General features: G+C 40.6%; 2 protein-coding genes across 2 annotated transcripts; both read right to left on the reverse strand.

The window, feature by feature from the left end:
* Positions 1–694: 694 nt before the first annotated feature.
* LOC145440031 (neuronal pentraxin-2-like) lies at positions 695–2,211 on the reverse strand. The gene is made up of 3 exons (XM_080317688.1): positions 2,056–2,211; positions 1,933–1,993; positions 695–1,358 (listed from the first exon to the last, which is right to left on the reverse strand). Exons 1-3 carry the CDS (start codon positions 2,140–2,142, stop codon positions 739–741), a joined length of 768 nt encoding a protein of 255 aa, XP_080173814.1. The 5' UTR covers positions 2,143–2,211; the 3' UTR covers positions 695–738.
* A 12,870-nt stretch (positions 2,212–15,081) lies between these two features.
* LOC145438890 (C-reactive protein-like) lies at positions 15,082–17,783 on the reverse strand. The gene is made up of 4 exons (XM_080316272.1): positions 17,511–17,783; positions 16,851–16,960; positions 16,717–16,774; positions 15,082–15,866 (listed from the first exon to the last, which is right to left on the reverse strand). The coding sequence occupies exons 1-4, from the start codon at positions 17,620–17,622 to the stop codon at positions 15,247–15,249; spliced, it is 900 nt and encodes a 299-aa protein (XP_080172398.1). The 5' UTR covers positions 17,623–17,783; the 3' UTR covers positions 15,082–15,246.
* Between the last annotated feature and the right edge of the window lie 620 nt (positions 17,784–18,403).

Here is an 18,403-nt window from a genome sequence, read left to right on the forward strand (position 1 = left end):
CCGCACCACCGTCTTCATCTACACTGCATGCAATATTTCATCCGCACTAGTGCGTATCATACCACGGATTGAAAAGCAGTGTTCCATATAATTTTAGATTAACCTAACATCTCTGTAACCGCTTTTCCAGGGCATCGCGAGCCGTGTGTGATCTTACAAGATTGAGAACGCTACATTTCATATCATACGGCTCGCGGGCTTAACTCGCAAAATTTAAATGATAGTATTATCTTGAATCAATTTGAAAATTTGAAATGTCATAAAAAATGTTAACGTTCGTAAGAAATAAAATCATCAAAGGGAGACACTATATCATGAAAATTATTCATTCGATATATATTCAGTTCGTTGGGTTAGTAAAGGTTAGAAGTTACTGAACTGGCCCGAGTGCATTAAAGCGGTTGATTTAGCGTCGAGCTTGCGGTTGACAGCAATCTATTCATTCAACCATAAAGTCTAAATATCCTTCTGTCTTGCCACGAGAAACTTGAGCTTCCTGTGCATTAATCATACAATAACGGGCAAACCGTGCACTAAGTGTGCTCTGCGTTACTCTCTCTATCTCGTTCTCTCTCTCGTTGCCGAATTTGCATATCCTATTGTGAACAGCATATGGCAGTCACTGGGATCGTTCACTAAACTTCGTTCCTATACTGCATTTTGCCGTCAGACTGTGTTCACATTCAAAATTATATTTATTTTCTGAAGGAATTTCGATCAATTATTGTAGAAGTGTGATTAGCATTCTGCAGGCCAAACCGCTGTCGCTCCTCCAAATATTTCAATGTTCTCTCGCTCCAAAGTGAAGAGATAATCTTGCGGACAGACACATCGATTTTGATACATTTCCTCAATCTCTTCTTCTTCTAGAGCTCTTCTCCAAAGCATGAAGTTTCTTAACGTGCCTTGAAATGACTGATGTGACTGAAAACCACCCCCGATCTTATCTTGGTCCTGGCCTATTATAAACGAACCCGCCCCATCTATCGTGCCAGATCTAGTGGTCACAACAACTGCCATATCGCCATTAATATAGACGTTCGAGCGTCCATCAGAAGCGAAATTGGTCACGCATATGTGATACTCCGTGTTCGCAGTCAATTTCAATGATTCCGACAAATAATAACCATTCATCGAAATTTCAATGTAGTCTGAGCTATCCGCTATGCCATACTCATTGTGGTTGTTGCTGGTCCCAGGCATGGTAGCGTATGATACCCAAAAGTCGTAACCATTGGTGAAGCGCTTGAAAAGACCGCATACAGTGAATTCGTCGAGATCAGGAATCGGTGTCGTAACACGAATGTAGTTGGTTGTTTGTTCGATATTCGGGAACAAATAGCTTGTCTGCGGGCAAGCTAAAAATGAATTATAAAAGGGAATACAGGGTTAGCGTATTACATTACGAAAGAATTTCTGTGTAAACTACATACTTGGATAAACGGGACTGAGCAGTTGGACCAGTGGTTCCTTACATGGGCGATATCGCACCCCAGTGGGTGATTTTGAGAAATATGGGGCGAAAATGCCATAGTTGGCGATTGGGGGTGATAGGGACAAAAATGTTGGAACCTCCGGTGAGATATATTCAATTAACACAGTCGAAAAATGCACGTGAATACGTCTTTTTCTGCATATGACGCGGAAGTTGAATAAAAAAAGGCCAATCCAACATAAAGTAGTCGCGGAGCGAGCACCGTCTCGTAAAAGTAACCCTTTTTAAGTCAATTATCCAACGATAAGAGTTGGATGAATAAATTCCCCGGTAATATATCAGATTTCCGGATCTGTATAGATGGGGGAACGAAAGTTCGTGTCGAGCTTGATAAGGGGCGATCAGTTGAAAAAAGGTTGGGAACAGCTGATTTGGACAAACGACAATTTATCCTCCACCAATCGAACATCGAATTCCTTCAACAACCAACAACCAACCTCCCATAGCAGCAGAGGAGGTTTCCTTTGAGTCTGTTCCGCCTACGAGTTCTTCATACATCTGGCAGCAATGAATATTGGGATATTACATTTTTGTGAATAACGAAGAAGTAGGCTACGTACCTGAGGCCGGGTTTCGTCACTAGTAGAACACCCCATGCCAAATACAGCCATAGAGGCAACTATAGTTATTATAAAGGACGTCTGCATGATAGCCAAGTGAGCTGTCTATCCTGAAAAGACGAAAATAAATAATATTTAAACTTTTCAGGAATTTTGAAAGGACTAATTAAATTAGACGTAAGCGAATTATAAATGCTGGAAGAAAGCGGAAAGCTGTTGGTATAATAAGGGAGTCCGACAAAATACATATCTCGATTGTTATTCTAAGGAATCGTCTTCGGGCAGTGTTCCTAATACTAATATGGAGCCCACAAATTACGATTGCATACAAGCCTCCGCTTCGATTCTGAATTTCCGCTTTTAAGCTCTCTTGCCCTTTTATACACGAAGCTAGATATGTTTGTAGTTCTACTGCCCCTTATACATTTGGAGAGAATATCTCTTTCAAGAGTACGATCATGATGTTAAAATTTAAACAACCCCGTTGATTTTCTTGCAACATCGTTAGCTGCCATGCTGTTGGATTCTTTGCAGGCGTCGAATGCGTTACCGTGTTGTAAGTTGCATCTATATGTCCTATACTTTAATATCACGTGATGAATTGGCACTGTATCCAGAGGCGGTGTGTACACGTGGTCTTGTAATTTGTGAATTGTTGACAGGAGCAGCAAAGGAGGCGCTGTGAAATCCCATCAAAATGGCTTTTAAAAATTAGCGGACGATAGGCTTATCTGTTATTTCCTAATACATACAATATACCATATATATACTCTAGCTATAGTCTATATAGACATATGAGACCAATCAAGATGCCAGACTGCGTACTACCTGGCTCAAATTGGTCGTTCGTGCAAAACGAAAAATACCTGATCGAAGGTTCTGGTTAAATCGATTTTCGCTTTTTAAGTGATGTGCAAATGATTATACCTTCAATCTGGTCCAGACAATTTGCACATCTCGCATTTTACGTAGGAGTTTTATGTGCCGGAAAGTATCTATAAACATCGTACAACTAAAAGAGTATAGTGTTTCACTCGTTTCATATTAGGCACAGGTATTTGAAATACAACCAATACCAAAACGTTGGTAAAAGTGTAAAATATAACACCTATACAGCTGGACGAATTCTAGATTTCTATTCTGACGCCGTATATTTCTGCTGGTTATCACTTTCGCTCGACCGCGAGTGCTTGCGGTTATGAGCAAGAACCCGCGTACAAGGCAAAATAAATATTTACCGTCTACGTCTGTAGAGCCACGGCTTATTTTACGTAGCTACTATCATAGGGACCAGGGGGCGCTGGCGACTTTGAAGGGGGGCGGAAGCGCTCAGGGGGCGATATGGGGGGCGCTGGGCTCAGGGGGGCGGTATGGGGGGCGCTGGAGAAAAATGGCTTTGCAGTAGATGATGTGGTGATAGGACCTATCCTTAATGAGTATTCAGGGCAAATTAACACCGAAAACTTCGCTACATATAGCCTTCAAAATACATATAGGTTTGATTGTCCATGGGCGCCTAAATGACTGACACCGAATGTTCCTGTCTTGGCAATCTGAACCCCAGAAGACGAATTCCATCTGGCAGGGAAAAATTATATGTCAGTGAGGAAATACCAATCTGAAATTGGTGCGTCTTTTAGTTTAGTACGATTGGGCGACAGGGATATTCCTGTTGGGCGATATCCCCGTTGAGCGATTCTATATTTTTTGATATTGCAGACAGGGGGTCACGAAATAACATCATGCAACGAAGTCATACCAACGGGCTCGTCCGCCCGAACATGTTTAATTATTAGTAACGGGCCCTACAGTTTTCAAGAAACCTCACAATGTTCGCTTCAAGTTTTGATGAGTCTGCGCACACTCAACAGCTCACTGTGCTGACCCTTGGATAACAGTGCGTAACGACTAAAAAAAGGTAATAACTTCGGATTTGTTGTGCGCAACGTAGATTTCCTGTACGCAGAGACCGTGTCAGCACTGCGCACGTGCGCAGCTTAGAGGGAACATTGCACCTCACTCAGCTCTACCGGTAAATGTGTTTACATGAGCAGAGAGAGGATAAAAATTGATCTCAATTTCCATGCAATTCCCGATAATATTGACCAATTTAATCATTAATTATTGAAATTTTTCGCGCTTCGCGCGACTAGGCGAGCATAGCTGCCTCAGTAAATGGACACCAAATGTAGATACCTAATAGGCTATCAGCCAATAGCGGACAGCCTAATGGAGGTCTGGGAGTGAAGTCTCACGGAAGTTTGGTTTATCACCCGATGGGGGCCCTGGACCAACGTTTTTTGTTTGGAGGGGGGCTGACGAAGTGCTGTTACGGCCCTGGTAACGAATAATTGTACCTGCGGGCACGCCCGAATATGTTTAATTATCAATTACGTGCCCTTTATTTTCCCATACAACAGCTCACTCAGTGCTACTGATAAATCTGATTACGTGGGCTGAGAGGATAAAAAGTTTATAGCGAGTTATATATGTAATTGCCACCTTTCCATTCATGCATTATAGAAAATTTTGGTACCTAGGGCGACCAGGCCACACAAACTTTGCTGACCATCAAAATCACGATATGGGGCTCGTGGGGGCGAAGCCCTCAGAGGTTCAGTTTATCACGCTATGGGTGCGCAAGGCAAACGTTTTTAGGGGGGTTGGCGAAGTGCTATTACGGCCCTCCCTCTTACTCATTGTCTTTATTACATTCCTTACAATATGAAGTTGGGGGGCGCTGGAGCACGATAATTTTTGGAAGGGGGCGCTGGAAGAAAAAAGGTTAAGAACCACTGGGCTATACGGTGCGGCTTATACGGTACTGCAATCGGTGTCCAGTATAGGCCTACCTTTCACTGATTTCATTTACATGTCGGCCTACACCAGGAGTGACTTCTAACTAAATTTGGTTCGAGTGCCCGATTCAAACCTTTTGATTGCTTGCTGGTCAGATCAGTAAAATTGACCGTCCAAATCCATACGTTTTTGCGGGAATGCCGGCATATATTTCAATACTCTCGTTTCTTTAATCGTAATGGGTCGTTGGTACTAGTTAGTGGGTAGGCGTTGTGAGAAATACATGTGAATAAACGCAGATGTTGAAATTTTATTCATTAATATTGAATTTCCATTTGCATAAAGAGGTTTCGCATTGACACCAATGAATAGCGATGTTTCGGTCCATTTTCCCAAAAAAGATAACCCAAGTATGTACTTTTTGCCTTCTCGGTCTAAGCCTCTAAGTCTAAGGTATTAATATTACCTAACTTTGTCTAATCGTGACTATAGTATTAACGTGACACTGCCGCCTGACCGTTATAATGTCGCCTATATAGCCATTTGTTGTCATGATGGAATGTTTTGGCGAAGATATTCCTGGATGAAATCTCAATTTTTTTTGAAAATATGCTGAATAATACAGGCCCAAGCACTTTTCTACTCACTCGGAATTGCTTTGTGGGACGGATATAATCGTTTGACGGGGAGGATGCGGTCCGTATGTTTGACACCTATGCCCAAGTTGATAAATGATAAGTGAATATCTGTATGTAATAATCGGCTATGTTCTGGAATATCAGCGGAACAACTGCAAGTGTATGCAGAAAGTAGGTAAATAAAGCTCGATCTGTGTACCCCTGCCACAGTGTCAGTGTGGCAGTGTGCTCTTGACAAAATAAAAGATTTCGTCGATGCATTGCTAAAAGATATGTCGGTGGGAGACAGGGAGATCGATGATTTATTTTGGTTTTGTGTTAAGCATGTAGAAATGAAATAAGTACACCAATCGGGACATCGGAAGATCCATGTAATTGTTCACGGGGCGTGTCTGAGAGAGTATTGGTCATTCACACAACACACGCATGTTCGATAACTTCAGCATAATGGCGTAACCAAAATATAACTTGGAAATGGAGCCGATTATTTCTCTTTCGGATCTAGCTAAATATGGTGCAGCTGACGTTCGTTTCGCACAACAACTCCGTAAAACCGTTCATGATGAGTCTATGCTTTTACTTTCAGCCGATGGGCTTGCAGTTTAGTATATTTCTGGGATATCAATAAGTCCTTGTTCGAGCTGTTCGGTCAATCAAGAGGAGCCAACGCAATTTCAGACTCATATTGCGCGAATCTCGTGCAGAATAGCGCAGGCTGAGAAAAAATACTGCTTCCGTTTCAGATCTCGGAATATTTTATAGTTACCATATATACAAGAGCATTGCATTTGAGTGAAAATGACATGCAGCTTTGCATCATGGTAATTATTGCATTGATATTATGAATACCCATGTAATTGTGCCGATTCCGAAAATAAAATCACTAAGGCTTAACAAATCGACACAATAGACTGATACACGGTTGTCACCGAATATTTTAGCGTAGCAAAGCAATGCGTATAAATATTTTATTTTAAATGTTCACAAGTTTCACAATATATTGTTGGTGAAAGTAAATGCTGTTAATATAGCAGTCTTAATATGTCCTAATATCAGCATTCAATACCAGCGTACATTTTCACAAAATTGCATGGTCGCAAGATGCTTGGTTCGAAGGAATTTAGAGAGATATTTTCAAAGGTTCATATTTGGGGTTATGGGGATGCGTTTGAAGAACATCGCTTTCGAGATGAACCTATTACAGTAACTCCATTTAACAAAATGAACCCTTATGCAATTGCAAATGATATTATTGGATTAATGAGACTTTGACTCCCGACAGTAAACACAGTCGTTCACGTCACAAGAATTGTCTGATCGTCCTGCATCCCGATCGGTAATTGATGCAACTGATCCATCGGTCAACAACCAGCAAGATCAGTCCCCGCCTTGGACACGTCAACCGTTTGTCATTTCAGGCGTTTGATCAACAGCTATTTTCGTTGGGGAACTTTCTGACTTTTCGCTTTGAATCATATTTTTATCGGAATTACTCCGTAGCATTATTTACTCGCTAGCACTCCGCTTCCGCATTCGGATCACACGTTCGGTCATCAGCTGTTGTCATCTCAATCGGCTCGTCGAATAAGTAATCATATCGCACATCCTGTGTGGGTGTTTTTCTTGTAGAAAAATAAATATATTGAGTTCTTATCTTAATAGAAATTTGTCGTGTATGTTTACAATTCTACTATACGACACGTAGCAATTTACACTATGGATTAACTCAAGAGATAATGAATTTTCTCACCGGAAATATATACTAGGTGTTGTGATGCACGGCATCTGTTTTCCAATGAAATTCTCTTTTCTTAGTATAGATAATTTAGACTCTAAGTAAACGTTAAAAAAGAATGATGATGCATTAGATATCATTCCACAACACATGTTCCGCGTAAGAAACTGTAGGAAACCTGCTACCGGAAGGTTGCATGTAAACATTGAACAGGTATACCTCGGCGATAAGAATGTTCTTGTTTCCACAAACACGAATTCAATAGTGATCGACGGAAATGACTATATTTGTGCATCGTCACATGACATTTTTGGAGGAGAATAGGTAATAATTCCATTTCAAAATCGAACAAAGACACAGTACCCAAGTGTCACAGATATGGTTGCATTTATATAAATTTATTTTATATAACAAACAGTGTTTTAAAACACTTTGTTTGAATCATGTCTTAAACAGTGTTCTAAACAAATGCCTGTGTAAATACTGTCGGAATAGATGTAGCATTGTGGAGTAGCTAGAATACTCGAAATCATCGTCGGTTTTGATGATAATTACCGCATATCGTAAAAAGGCTACATAACGATGTAGTCCCGGTTAAAGATATTTTTGTCTGTTCGTGACATTGGTCGGAAGACCTTTTCGTCGAAGGAGACGCATTTACTCCATATTTTCAATTGTCTACGGTAATCTACTGTGACGTCAAAATTAAAGATTTGTGACGTCATGCCCAATACGATAATAAACATGTTTTAAAGAAGGGCCTTGTTTTAAACAAGTTTGTTCTAGATTATTTTTCGTTTCAAATGCATCCCTAGTCACGGAGGTACTGGCATAGCGCTTAAGGAAGATTATAACTAAAGCAAAGAGAGGAATCATGAATAAGTACAAAAATGTTTCGCAAACCAGCATAAAATAGTATATTTTAAAGGTTTTTTTTAAAGGATTTTGCTTTGTGATTCGCTCGGTATAATGACGCGAAAACTTGTGTGTCAACTATATGTAAGATGTCACCGTTGAAATTTATCAGAAAACCGTGCGATCCTCTCCGCATTCATTGTGGACGTCGGTGTGCTTCGGTGTACGGCAGCACACCACTCTGAATATAACCCAGCATGTGTCAGACTTTATTGTTCAGCTATGCTACGTGATATGTGTATTTCATGTATAGGCTATTTACTTATATGCAGCGTTTCCGATGAACTCGTGTATATCCCGATCCCGAAATCCCCTGATTAACCCGCGATTACACGAAAGCATCGACAGATGCCGATATAGCGACTGACCGCATTTTTTTCATTTTACAGCAACTTTACAAATCAGTGTATTGTATCGGCCACCTCACAATACTGTTTGCTCTTAATACCAACTATGACACATATAATGGATTTGTCAATCCTTCACTGGCACGGATGTCTGTAATAACTCGGCAATTTGCTGTGATTCGTATACCTCAAACGATAATACCTTGGTTGGATGGCATGAATATCAATAAATACTTCAGTTTTATTTTTAGACTAATTAATAACTGTCACTTACACGCGAAAATGCATCACTTCTATCAATGTTGGCAATGGGACAAACAAATATTCGATTATTTTGATTTTGGAGAGTCATAACCCTGAATGTCGGAGTTGTTGTGGCTTACTAGTGAGTTGACATCGGGGCTTTGGAGCAGCCATTAGTGTTTAGTTCAGGGGTCGCCAACTCAAAACGGGTCGAGGGCCACTTTTCAAATTTCGTAGCGGCCGCGGGCCGCATAAATACAATTTCGATATAAAGTGGGCAACCACGTTTTAAAACTCTACGTCAGTACAACGCTGTCCTACCTAACATAGGCGATGGGTAGCCTAAAGTGACCACTAAAAAGTAATATTTTATTAAAGGAATAAAAATACAACAAAGTATCACTGTCATCAATTTCATTTTATTTTAAACTGCCAGCTGTGCACGATACCTAGAAACGCTTTTTGGGACTAGCGAATACGTAACTAGCTGAAAGACCATCTCCACTTGATGCTTAATCTTGTGGGTAAGTCCTAAGCCAGTGGTTCTCAAACCATTTTTGATATGCCCTCCTATATGATACTGAAAATTTTCGCGCTCCCTTATCGTCATATCACAAAATGCATCCATAATGCTTGCTATCCGAACGGATAGTTTGATGGTATGGAAGGTTATGAATGTTGACGAGAGAATTCTATAATATGAATTCCGGATTATACACACAGCTACACTAGCTATAACTATGAATTCCAGGAAAATCGCGCCGAGCGCGAAAAATTTTTTAGTTGAACGCAGCTCCACGGCTCCTTCAGATGCTTTCACGCCCCCATATGGGGGACGTACCCTCAGTTTTAGAACCACTTTCCTAAGCAGTTTTCTAGGCGTCTCGGTATTGGAAGTGTTTGGGCCATTGCACGTCAATTTCAAAATTTCAAAATGTTTTCTTAGCTTTCTTCCGAAATCTCAAATCATGTCGCGGGCCGCAAAATATGACCTGGCGGGCCTAATGCGGCCCGCAGGCCGCGTGTTGGTGATCCCTGGTTTAGTTGGTTCAGCTCTGGAGCTCATTGATACCACTGCTCCGGCTTTAGTTAAGGCTCCGTTAAATAAACCTGTCTGAAAACTATCAATTGGGTCAGTCAGTAGTCACTATCATTGGTTGCTGGAACAGCTATGACAAGTTGCAGGCAGAGCAAACGCAGAATGTTATATTTGAATGTGGTCGCTTGCTAAATCAAGCGATTCAGGAAGGCGCCATCGTTGTCCTGGCCTGGGTACCGGGGTATGCTGATATCGGTGGTAATGAGGTAGCCGAAAAATTGGCTTGGCAAGCTGCCAGGACCGAGATCGAAAATACCCCTTCTCAGACACTTCCAGACGAAATTAGCCACACTGAGGCGAAAGCCAAAGTATGTCAATATTGTAGAGCGGTGTTTCTCAACGTTTTTGTCTTCGCGGACCCCTTTCGCACCGTGTCAGACCTCCGCGGACCCCCACAAGTTTTAGTTCAAATTTACCTAAATTTTTGTGCAACCGTCATCTGTATTGTTAAAATATCAACTCAAGGCTAGTGATAAACAGCAACAAAATGACTGTTCTTGAAAATAACATCATACTATATGTAAAGATATGGATAGACTCTTATTATTTCGAAGGGACTTTTGCAGCTGCATTTCTTATTTCTTGAAATATGTGGTCATATCTTGAAAATTCACGCATTCGAATTTATATGAGCGAGCGCCTGAAATCCATTTCCACAAAGGTAGCTGGCGCCGAACGCTTTCGACGACACCTAGCACGATCGCGACATATATGGCACCAACATTGAGAAACAGATTTTTCAATAAAGTTATCACTTCCATACTATGTCATTTCTATATAGCAGCTCATCTTTATTACATTCTGAATAGTGGTTATGTTGAGAAGCGGGATTCCGTGATGAGGTTTTAATCCCCTTTTTGAGGCAGATTATAAAAAACTATTCTTAAGAAACCTCAACAAAACTTCTATAAACAGCAATATGTTTGTATCAGTAGGCAATTAAAATGAGTTTACATCAGGGGTGCCAAACATACGGTTCGCCAGATGATTTTATCCGGCCCGCGAAGCCATTCCGAATAGATTGGTTATATGATTGTATGGTCGTAAATGGTTGTATTATACAGCACAGTTGTCACAAATATTGATTTGATTTGAAGAAAATACTTCCGTTAAATATTCCCTCAAAACAACAAATATTGAGTATGTTCGTAGGCCACATTATAATCACCTGACTACGGTGTTTTGGTTTCACACTTGTTACCGCGAACCCCGGTTGAGATCCATTGCTCTACGGGAATGCGACGGCATGGTCGTGTAATCATCGATGCTTGGAAAAGTTCGTCTTGATATTAGAATTCGGCAAGCATTTTACCGTAACTCAGCCCAACGCCGTTTTTATTGTAATAAGCTCTGATGAAAATATCGACATTACTCTCATTAGTTTTTGGTTCCTTGGGTCATTTTCCTCGTCCACGTAGAAGGCAGCTCCACATTGGTTATCGTCCTTTAAACCGTCAAATGCCCAGCAGCTTGGTTAGTTAGAATATATGTGGCCTAAACAGTAGTGCGAGGTAGATCGACAAATTCACTAGTTCGACTCCAATCCTGTTTCTTAAAAATGGAATCGGACTTCGATCCGACTCCGGCCGTATCGGAAAAAATATGAATCCGACTCCAGTCCGGCTCGTGCAAAAAGTTAAAAAAAAATCAGGCTGGCTATTGACTTTTTATGTGCTAATTTAGGATTTTCTCTCCATATTTATTAATGTGCCTTTCCAACGCAGCATAATGTAAATTTTGAGAAACCTAACTGAACGAACATTTCGAGCTGTCGTATATATTTGCAGCGCAAGCAGAAACTTTTTTAGCGATGATGCTGTCGTGTTTTTGCGCCAGTCTACAACAAATAGTTGTGGTAGGCTATGTGATACTGCCATGTGTATTTTCCTACTTTACAAATCTAGAGAAAACCCCAAATTACGGAATAACAATCCCGATAAAATCCCACTCCCGGTGATTTCAAAGTGGAATCAGAAATCCCTTACTCATGTAGGCTACTATAGGCGAATATTCCTTATTGGTAACCAATGCATACAATGCTTTATGGTATGGTATGGTTTGTTTGTTCGTTTTGTGGTATTCATGGTGTTTGTCGACTACTATGGTAATTTACACCAGGCCGATATTCTTCTTATTTTCCATAACTGGCGACTTATAGCACGGCCCACCTCTAGGCTTTTTGTAAGACACCGCTTACGCGGATGTGGTGGCGAGGAGGAGCCTAGGTGAACATCCAACACTTAGGTATCGGAATTCGTAAGTCGGACTCGAACCCGCACCCATTGGTGTTGCAGCCGCGAATTATACCACTGCGCTATCTCGCCACACGGTATGATATGGTATGTTAGGCAATTGAAAAAAAATATGAATCTGTTGTCTGGCGTGATATCTTTGTTATTTTTGCTAATGTGTGAGCTCTGATTCCGATACCATTAGATATTCGCTCTCATCGATCATATTAACCCTCTGTATAGAGAGCAATAGCATTGCTGGAATGGTTGCGGCTAACCTACTCTACATCATGAATAACACATGTCAGATTCAGCATCAAATCTACATTGCTGAGGTGTTGCTTCGGTTCCCCTGTACGTAGATTTAGGGAGGTGAGAGGTGACGGAACTCTACAGCTCAATAAACTGATTTCTGAGTTCTACGCGCCCCGTAAAACATAAAAAGGTATCAAGCCAAACAAAAATACTGTTACTAGTGATTTATTACAATGAAGATGCACAGTACTTTATATCCTACCATTTCATCCATGCATCATGCTCCATGCATATACGAACCCACCGACAACATTCGATACCCGTGGTCGCTTCAATTATGAAAAATGTTGGGGTGTAGAAGAACTCGAGAGTATCGATAGTAAAAGGGTCATGATTGCTATGGTGATTGAAGATTTTATTGCTATGTAACGTCAAGAAATGTGAACTTTTGACTTTAGCTGTCTACACCCGATCCATACCACGTGATAGAAGATGTCGGTGGTGGGCATGGAGTTGGATTGGCGCTTAGCGACTAGGCCGGCTTTGTGCGCCAGGGCAGGTGGGGCTATATATTACCCTCCCAGTCAGTATTACGAGCCCTTTAATGTATGCGCCATCAGGGGGTTGCTCAGCAATGCATTAAGGTTGATCGGACGTGTTGTTGGTTACGAGGTGATAAGAGGCATTTGCATGACGACGACAGTATTGCGAAATATAAATATGTAGCGAATAGAAGCCGCATAGTTGCCGTTTTCAGATGTTCAGCTATTTACGCCAGTATATGTATATCGTGATGCGAAGCTGTTCCATAAATTCCCTAGCCCGACTACGATCCTATTTCCAGTATTGGGATCACTAGAATCAACCCTTTCGTATGACTTGACATAACTCGAATCACCTTGCAAAATGACTCGTACTAGGTCGAAAAATTATCGAAATACTGGTTTTCTCTTCGATACTAGAGCGTTCGATATTTTTGAAAAATGTTCTCTTTTTCGGGTCTCAAAATATGGTAACCATGGTATCCGTTTCAACTTTTCGAGGTCACGTATTCGATCCCCTATTTTGAATGCTAATTACCGACTGGAGATATACTGTTATACTCGCGTATTTTCTTAGCAATTTCACGTATGCGTGAGCGATACAGCGCCTTTTTCGATGCATATTCAACCTAATATTCGATATTTTAATTCCGAATAAATAGCGAATCAATCTGTGTTTCAAACAGCTATAGCACGATGTAATGACCTTTAATTCAATTTGACTTGAATTGTGACTTGACTTGTGAGTTGACTTGTCTTGACTCGAGTCACCAAAAAAAATCGAGTGACTTGAATTGACGCGATTCACGTTCGAAAACCGATTGACTTGACTTAACTAGAGTTAAACTGTGCAATGTCTCGGGATGACTTGAGACTCGAAGGCAGTGACTTGATCCCAACACTCTCTGTTTCTTCAAAATGGAATCCAGCTTCGACCCGAATCTGGAAAATGTATCATTCAAGCTCCAATTCTATCAATATCTCTGGATCTATAGCTAAATCGTGCACACTACTCACTATAGAACTCCAACCGTATCAAATAAGTACGAATCCGGTCCGGATTCGGACTTATCAGCAGGATTGTGACTCCGGTGGAAATCCAGTCCACGGACTATCCATGCCCCGCTGTAGTATCCCATCGGAACTTCAGCTTCATGCCATATTGTTATATGAGAGAATACTTGTTATATAAAATTCAGTAGTCCCGCAGTTTGGATAAAAGCATCGGACAGGTTGGATCAAGCTCCCGGGACGTTTATTTGACAAGCTTGCCCAATAATTTGTACGAAGAAGTAAGCATAATGAATCATTGAGATACGGAAATTAGCGATCGTATCGTTATATATATACGGAGAGCACATAACCGATGGGTTATTCCTGGTTTCACAAAGCAGAGGTTTGGGGTTGAATATAGTTGCTACCTCATTCATACGAGCCCATTCTGCTGTGTGTGGAATCAGTGCCGGGCCCCCAAGTCCGCATAAGTGGGGAGGTCTGACACGGAGAGGGCTTAAAACCGACATAAAGCTACACTCGCATCATTTTTCGGGCAACTGAGCACTATTCCGCCGTGGAAAATGCACAATTTGTAGAAGCCATAAAACTCGCTCTCTCCTTCCCCCTTATTAATATACTAGGCTTACCACATTTTGGAAATCAAAAAAGAGGACACTTTTTCAGAAATTTTCAACTTGCAAAACCGGAGTAAAATTCTCAAAAACCGGTTAATTTTTCCCACTTTGTGATCGGTTTACTAAAAAAAAAGAAAGAAAAAAGGTCATCACATCAACTCAGAGCTCGAAATAACGTTTTCTACTCAACATTGCCAGGTGGATGACTAAAGAAAAATAAAAAAGGTCATCTTTTCGCTCAGAGCTAAAATCACCGTTTTTCACTCCGAAACACCCGCCGGAGCTTCACTTCTGTGCCAATATGCGGCATATCACTCGCAATTTGCTCTAGGACAAAAGGGCGTCCTCCGAGGACACTTTCAAAAAAGCCAGAAAAGAGGACAAATCCTCTTAAAAGAGGACGTACGGTAAGCCTATAATATACGCATATTTATGTTTTGCAAAGCTATATAAATAACGATTAGTTAGAAAACAACGAGAAGCAGATTATCTGGTAATCAAAGCTGCGAAAATAGTGGATATGCAGAAAATCTTTATGCCTTCAGAATATGTCTACATTCAAAGTAGATCAGTTTTGTAAACAAGTGAATCTACGATTAGTATAATTTTATTAAATATGCTCATCAACACTGAATGTCATATAAACACAAGCAATTTGTAACAAATATATATGCACCCTAGTTCAGTAGCCTTCATGGTCAGCAATTATTCTACTTGTTTATTGTAATAATTTCGACCATTTCCTTTGGAACCCAATTAACATTCCGTAGGCCAAACCGCAGTCACTCCCCCAAATATTTCAATGTTCTCTCGTTCCAATGTGAATAAGTAATCTTGCGGACAGACACATGGATTGTGATACATTTCCTGAATCTCATCTTCTTGCAGAGCTCTCCTCCAAAGCATGACGTTTCTTAACGTGCCCTGAAATGACTGCTTCGCAACAAAATTACCCCCGATCACATCTTGGTCCTGGCCTATTACAAACACGCCAGATCCGTCTATGGTGCCTGATGTAGTGTGCACAACAGTTTCCTGTTGGCCATTTACATAGACGTCAGCGCGTCCATCAGAAGCGAAATTGGTCACGCATATATGATATTCCCTGTTAGTATCCAATTCCAGCCTCTCCGTAACATAGTTTCCATTCATTGAGACTTCAATGCCTTCTAGCTGAAGCGATATAATGTACTCATTGTGGATGTTGATGGTCCCAGGCATGATAGCGTAGGATACCCAAAAGTCGATCCCGATGGTGAAATGCTTAACCAGACCACATACCGTGAATTCGTTCAGATCAGGAATTGGTGTCGTAACGCGAATGTAGTTTGTTGCTTGTTCAATATTTGGGAAGAAGTAGCTTGTCTGGGGGCATGCTGAAAAGTGAATTATAAAAGGTAACAGAGAGGCAAAAATGCGATTTGAACCGAAAGTGGTTGTCGATATAGCATATAACGATAAAATCGTTGAGCTTTCTGGGTGAAGTATTACACGGAGAAAGCAATATTTCGCATAGAAATATCATTGCCAATATTCTATGTTGACAGATTACATCGTAGAGTCTTTGAATTTCAAATAGACGTGGTTACGTGGGATGGTGTGAGCGTTCCTTCCATTTCATTTTTTTATCACTCGCTGCATCGAGGTGCCAGCAAGAAAACATTCCAACAGGAAACAAAAAAATCTGCTGTCGCTAAGAGTTATATTGAAGTTTGATAGAAAAATCATAAAATTCCGATTAGAGATAATAAATTAGCCCACTTAGGTCACGGCTAGAGAAAGATTACTTTTTATCTATAACTGATGAAACTGCAAATTATATATGAGTAAAGAGGTTCAAAATTGTTCTTCGGCCCTGCAGACTCTATGAGCAATCCAACACCACCAGATGCGAATGACGGGCGCGGGCGCGCCAAGAACCATCCCTGTGAGATTACTTGCATCAAAGAAGCTCGGCGTCTAATCAATGTTCCCTATAATTTTTGACGTGTTTGCGCACACTGACAACTCACTGAGCAGCCCTTTGGACAACAGAGCGTAACGACTAAAAAAAGGTCATCACTTCGAATTGTTGTGCGCAACTGTGATTTACCGTGCGCAGAGACCGTGTCAGCACTGCGCATTCGCGAACGTGCGCAGCTTAGCTGTAACATTGCCTTTAATGTCATTCGAAATACCGAAATCCCTCCGTCACCGGTCGAACATCCAATTCCCTCAATAACCAACCTCCAATAGCAGCAGATGTTTTCGCGGTCTCTTCTCCATCTGCGAGTTCTCCATACATCTTGAAGCAATGACCAAATACGTGTTTTATTGGAGTATTACTTGTGTGAATAAATAAGTATGTATGCTATACGTACCTCAGGAGAGCTTTCCACGCTGGTCGAAAAGACGATGCCAAATGCAGCCATAGAGGCAACTATAGTCGATATAAACGACGTCTTCATTGCGACCAAGTGAGTTATAAATCCTAAAAGAACAAAAAGCTTCATAAAATAACATAATGTCAAGGATACCAGTACATTTTGTCTGCGTCTGCGTCAGTTTGCCTTTAGTCAATGTCGACATAGTCAATGGCTGTCAAATTCCGTTTCGATGCCCTATGCTCCAACTGATCGGGAACCTTAACTGCAATAATCCCGATTCCAAAATGTATCACTTGTTCAGTTTCTCTTATACTGAATCACGACTTTATATAGAGCATATTTCACCGTTCAATTTGATAAAGGGTCTAGTGGGATTCGCAAATAGAAACACGGCAAAGCGAAAATTGTTTTCAAATATCAGTACCATTAATAATTAATTTTAGGTAATTGTACGATATATTGCTGGATAATAAGATGTCATTCGCGTTTATCTTGATCCCAGGCAAAATACTGACGAGAATAATTTAATTAAAAATAGGCGAATTATATATGTTTGCCGGAAGCGTAAAATGGTTGGTATAGAATGTGAGTTTAGCAATTCCCATAGCTCGTTTACTGTTATGGAAAATATCAAGTTCGGATAATATTCCTTACGCCGATATTGAGCCTCCGATTTGTGATTACACACGCGCCTCGGCTTCGATCCTGAGTTCCTGCTCCCAAGCTCAACTGCAAAGCAATATATACCACATTGCTTCTCGAACATTCGGAGAGAATATCGCCTTCAATTGCAAGATCATGATTTTTTTTACTTACCGTTTCTCACTGTTTCTCTCGCAATACCGCGAACCACCATTACTGCTGGACATATTGCTATCATTGAATACATTCTCATATGTAAAAATTACATGTATGCTATTTGAATCTCTAATAAATAATTGACGCGGTATCCTGAGGTAAACTACATATAATCTTGAACCCCTACGCAATGCTTGCGAGAGCAGCAAAGGAGGGGGTACGAAATAGCATATATCATGCAAATAAGTCAAGAAATCTATGTTTACAAGTGATTAATATGTTCTTTTCAATAGTATACAATGAACACACTACTCTGGGTAAATCGAGAAAATAGCGCAGGGTAATGTGTGAACGACCAAAAAAAACAAATAGAAGCTGTAAAAATAACAGCGAACGAATAAGTGCGAGAATGTGTTAAAAATTATTCTCTCTTTTCAAGTGTTATGCAAATGATCAAACCTCCTGCCTAGACCAGTCAGTTAGCCCTATTCGCGTATTTTTTGTAAGTTGTTAGAGTTATTTTGCATAACAAAGTATATGTAGGCTATATATGCGGAGGAAAACTGACACAGTGATGTTCTATTCTACTAGAAATCGAACGAATATCGAAACGTTGTGTAAAATAGTTGAAATAAAAAAAACAATCGACAGATAAACGAATTCTCAATTTCTGATTCTGCGTATCTTACCCGTCAATTTACGGACGCCCGACGAATCCTTGCACTTATGTGAACAATACCTAGCGTAGA

This window comes from Botryllus schlosseri, chromosome 5 (genome assembly GCF_051294905.1).
Source record: "Botryllus schlosseri isolate E-star chromosome 5, Bs_hap1, whole genome shotgun sequence".
NCBI lineage: Eukaryota > Metazoa > Chordata > Ascidiacea > Stolidobranchia > Styelidae > Botryllus > Botryllus schlosseri.

Excerpts from the sequence above, each read along its gene's own strand:
- LOC145440031 (XM_080317688.1), bottom strand. The coding sequence starts at position 2,142 with ATGCAGACGTCCTTTATAATAACTATAGTTGCCTCTATGGCTGTATTT. Across the intron at positions 1,994-2,055 it reads GTGACGAAACCCGGCCTCAG|ATGTATGAAGAACTCGTAGG; the intron begins GTACGTAGCCTA and ends CATTGCTGCCAG. Across the intron at positions 1,359-1,932 it reads CTCCTCTGCTGCTATGGGAG|CTTGCCCGCAGACAAGCTAT; the intron begins GTTGGTTGTTGG and ends ATTCATTTTTAG.
- LOC145438890 (XM_080316272.1), bottom strand. The coding sequence starts at position 17,622 with ATGTTCGAGAAGCAATGTGGTATATATTGCTTTGCAGTTGAGCTTGGG. Across the intron at positions 16,775-16,850 it reads GCGTGGAAAGCTCTCCTGAG|ATGTATGGAGAACTCGCAGA; the intron begins GTACGTATAGCA and ends CATTGCTTCAAG. Across the intron at positions 15,867-16,716 it reads AACATCTGCTGCTATTGGAG|CATGCCCCCAGACAAGCTAC; the intron begins GTTGGTTATTGA and ends TTCACTTTTCAG.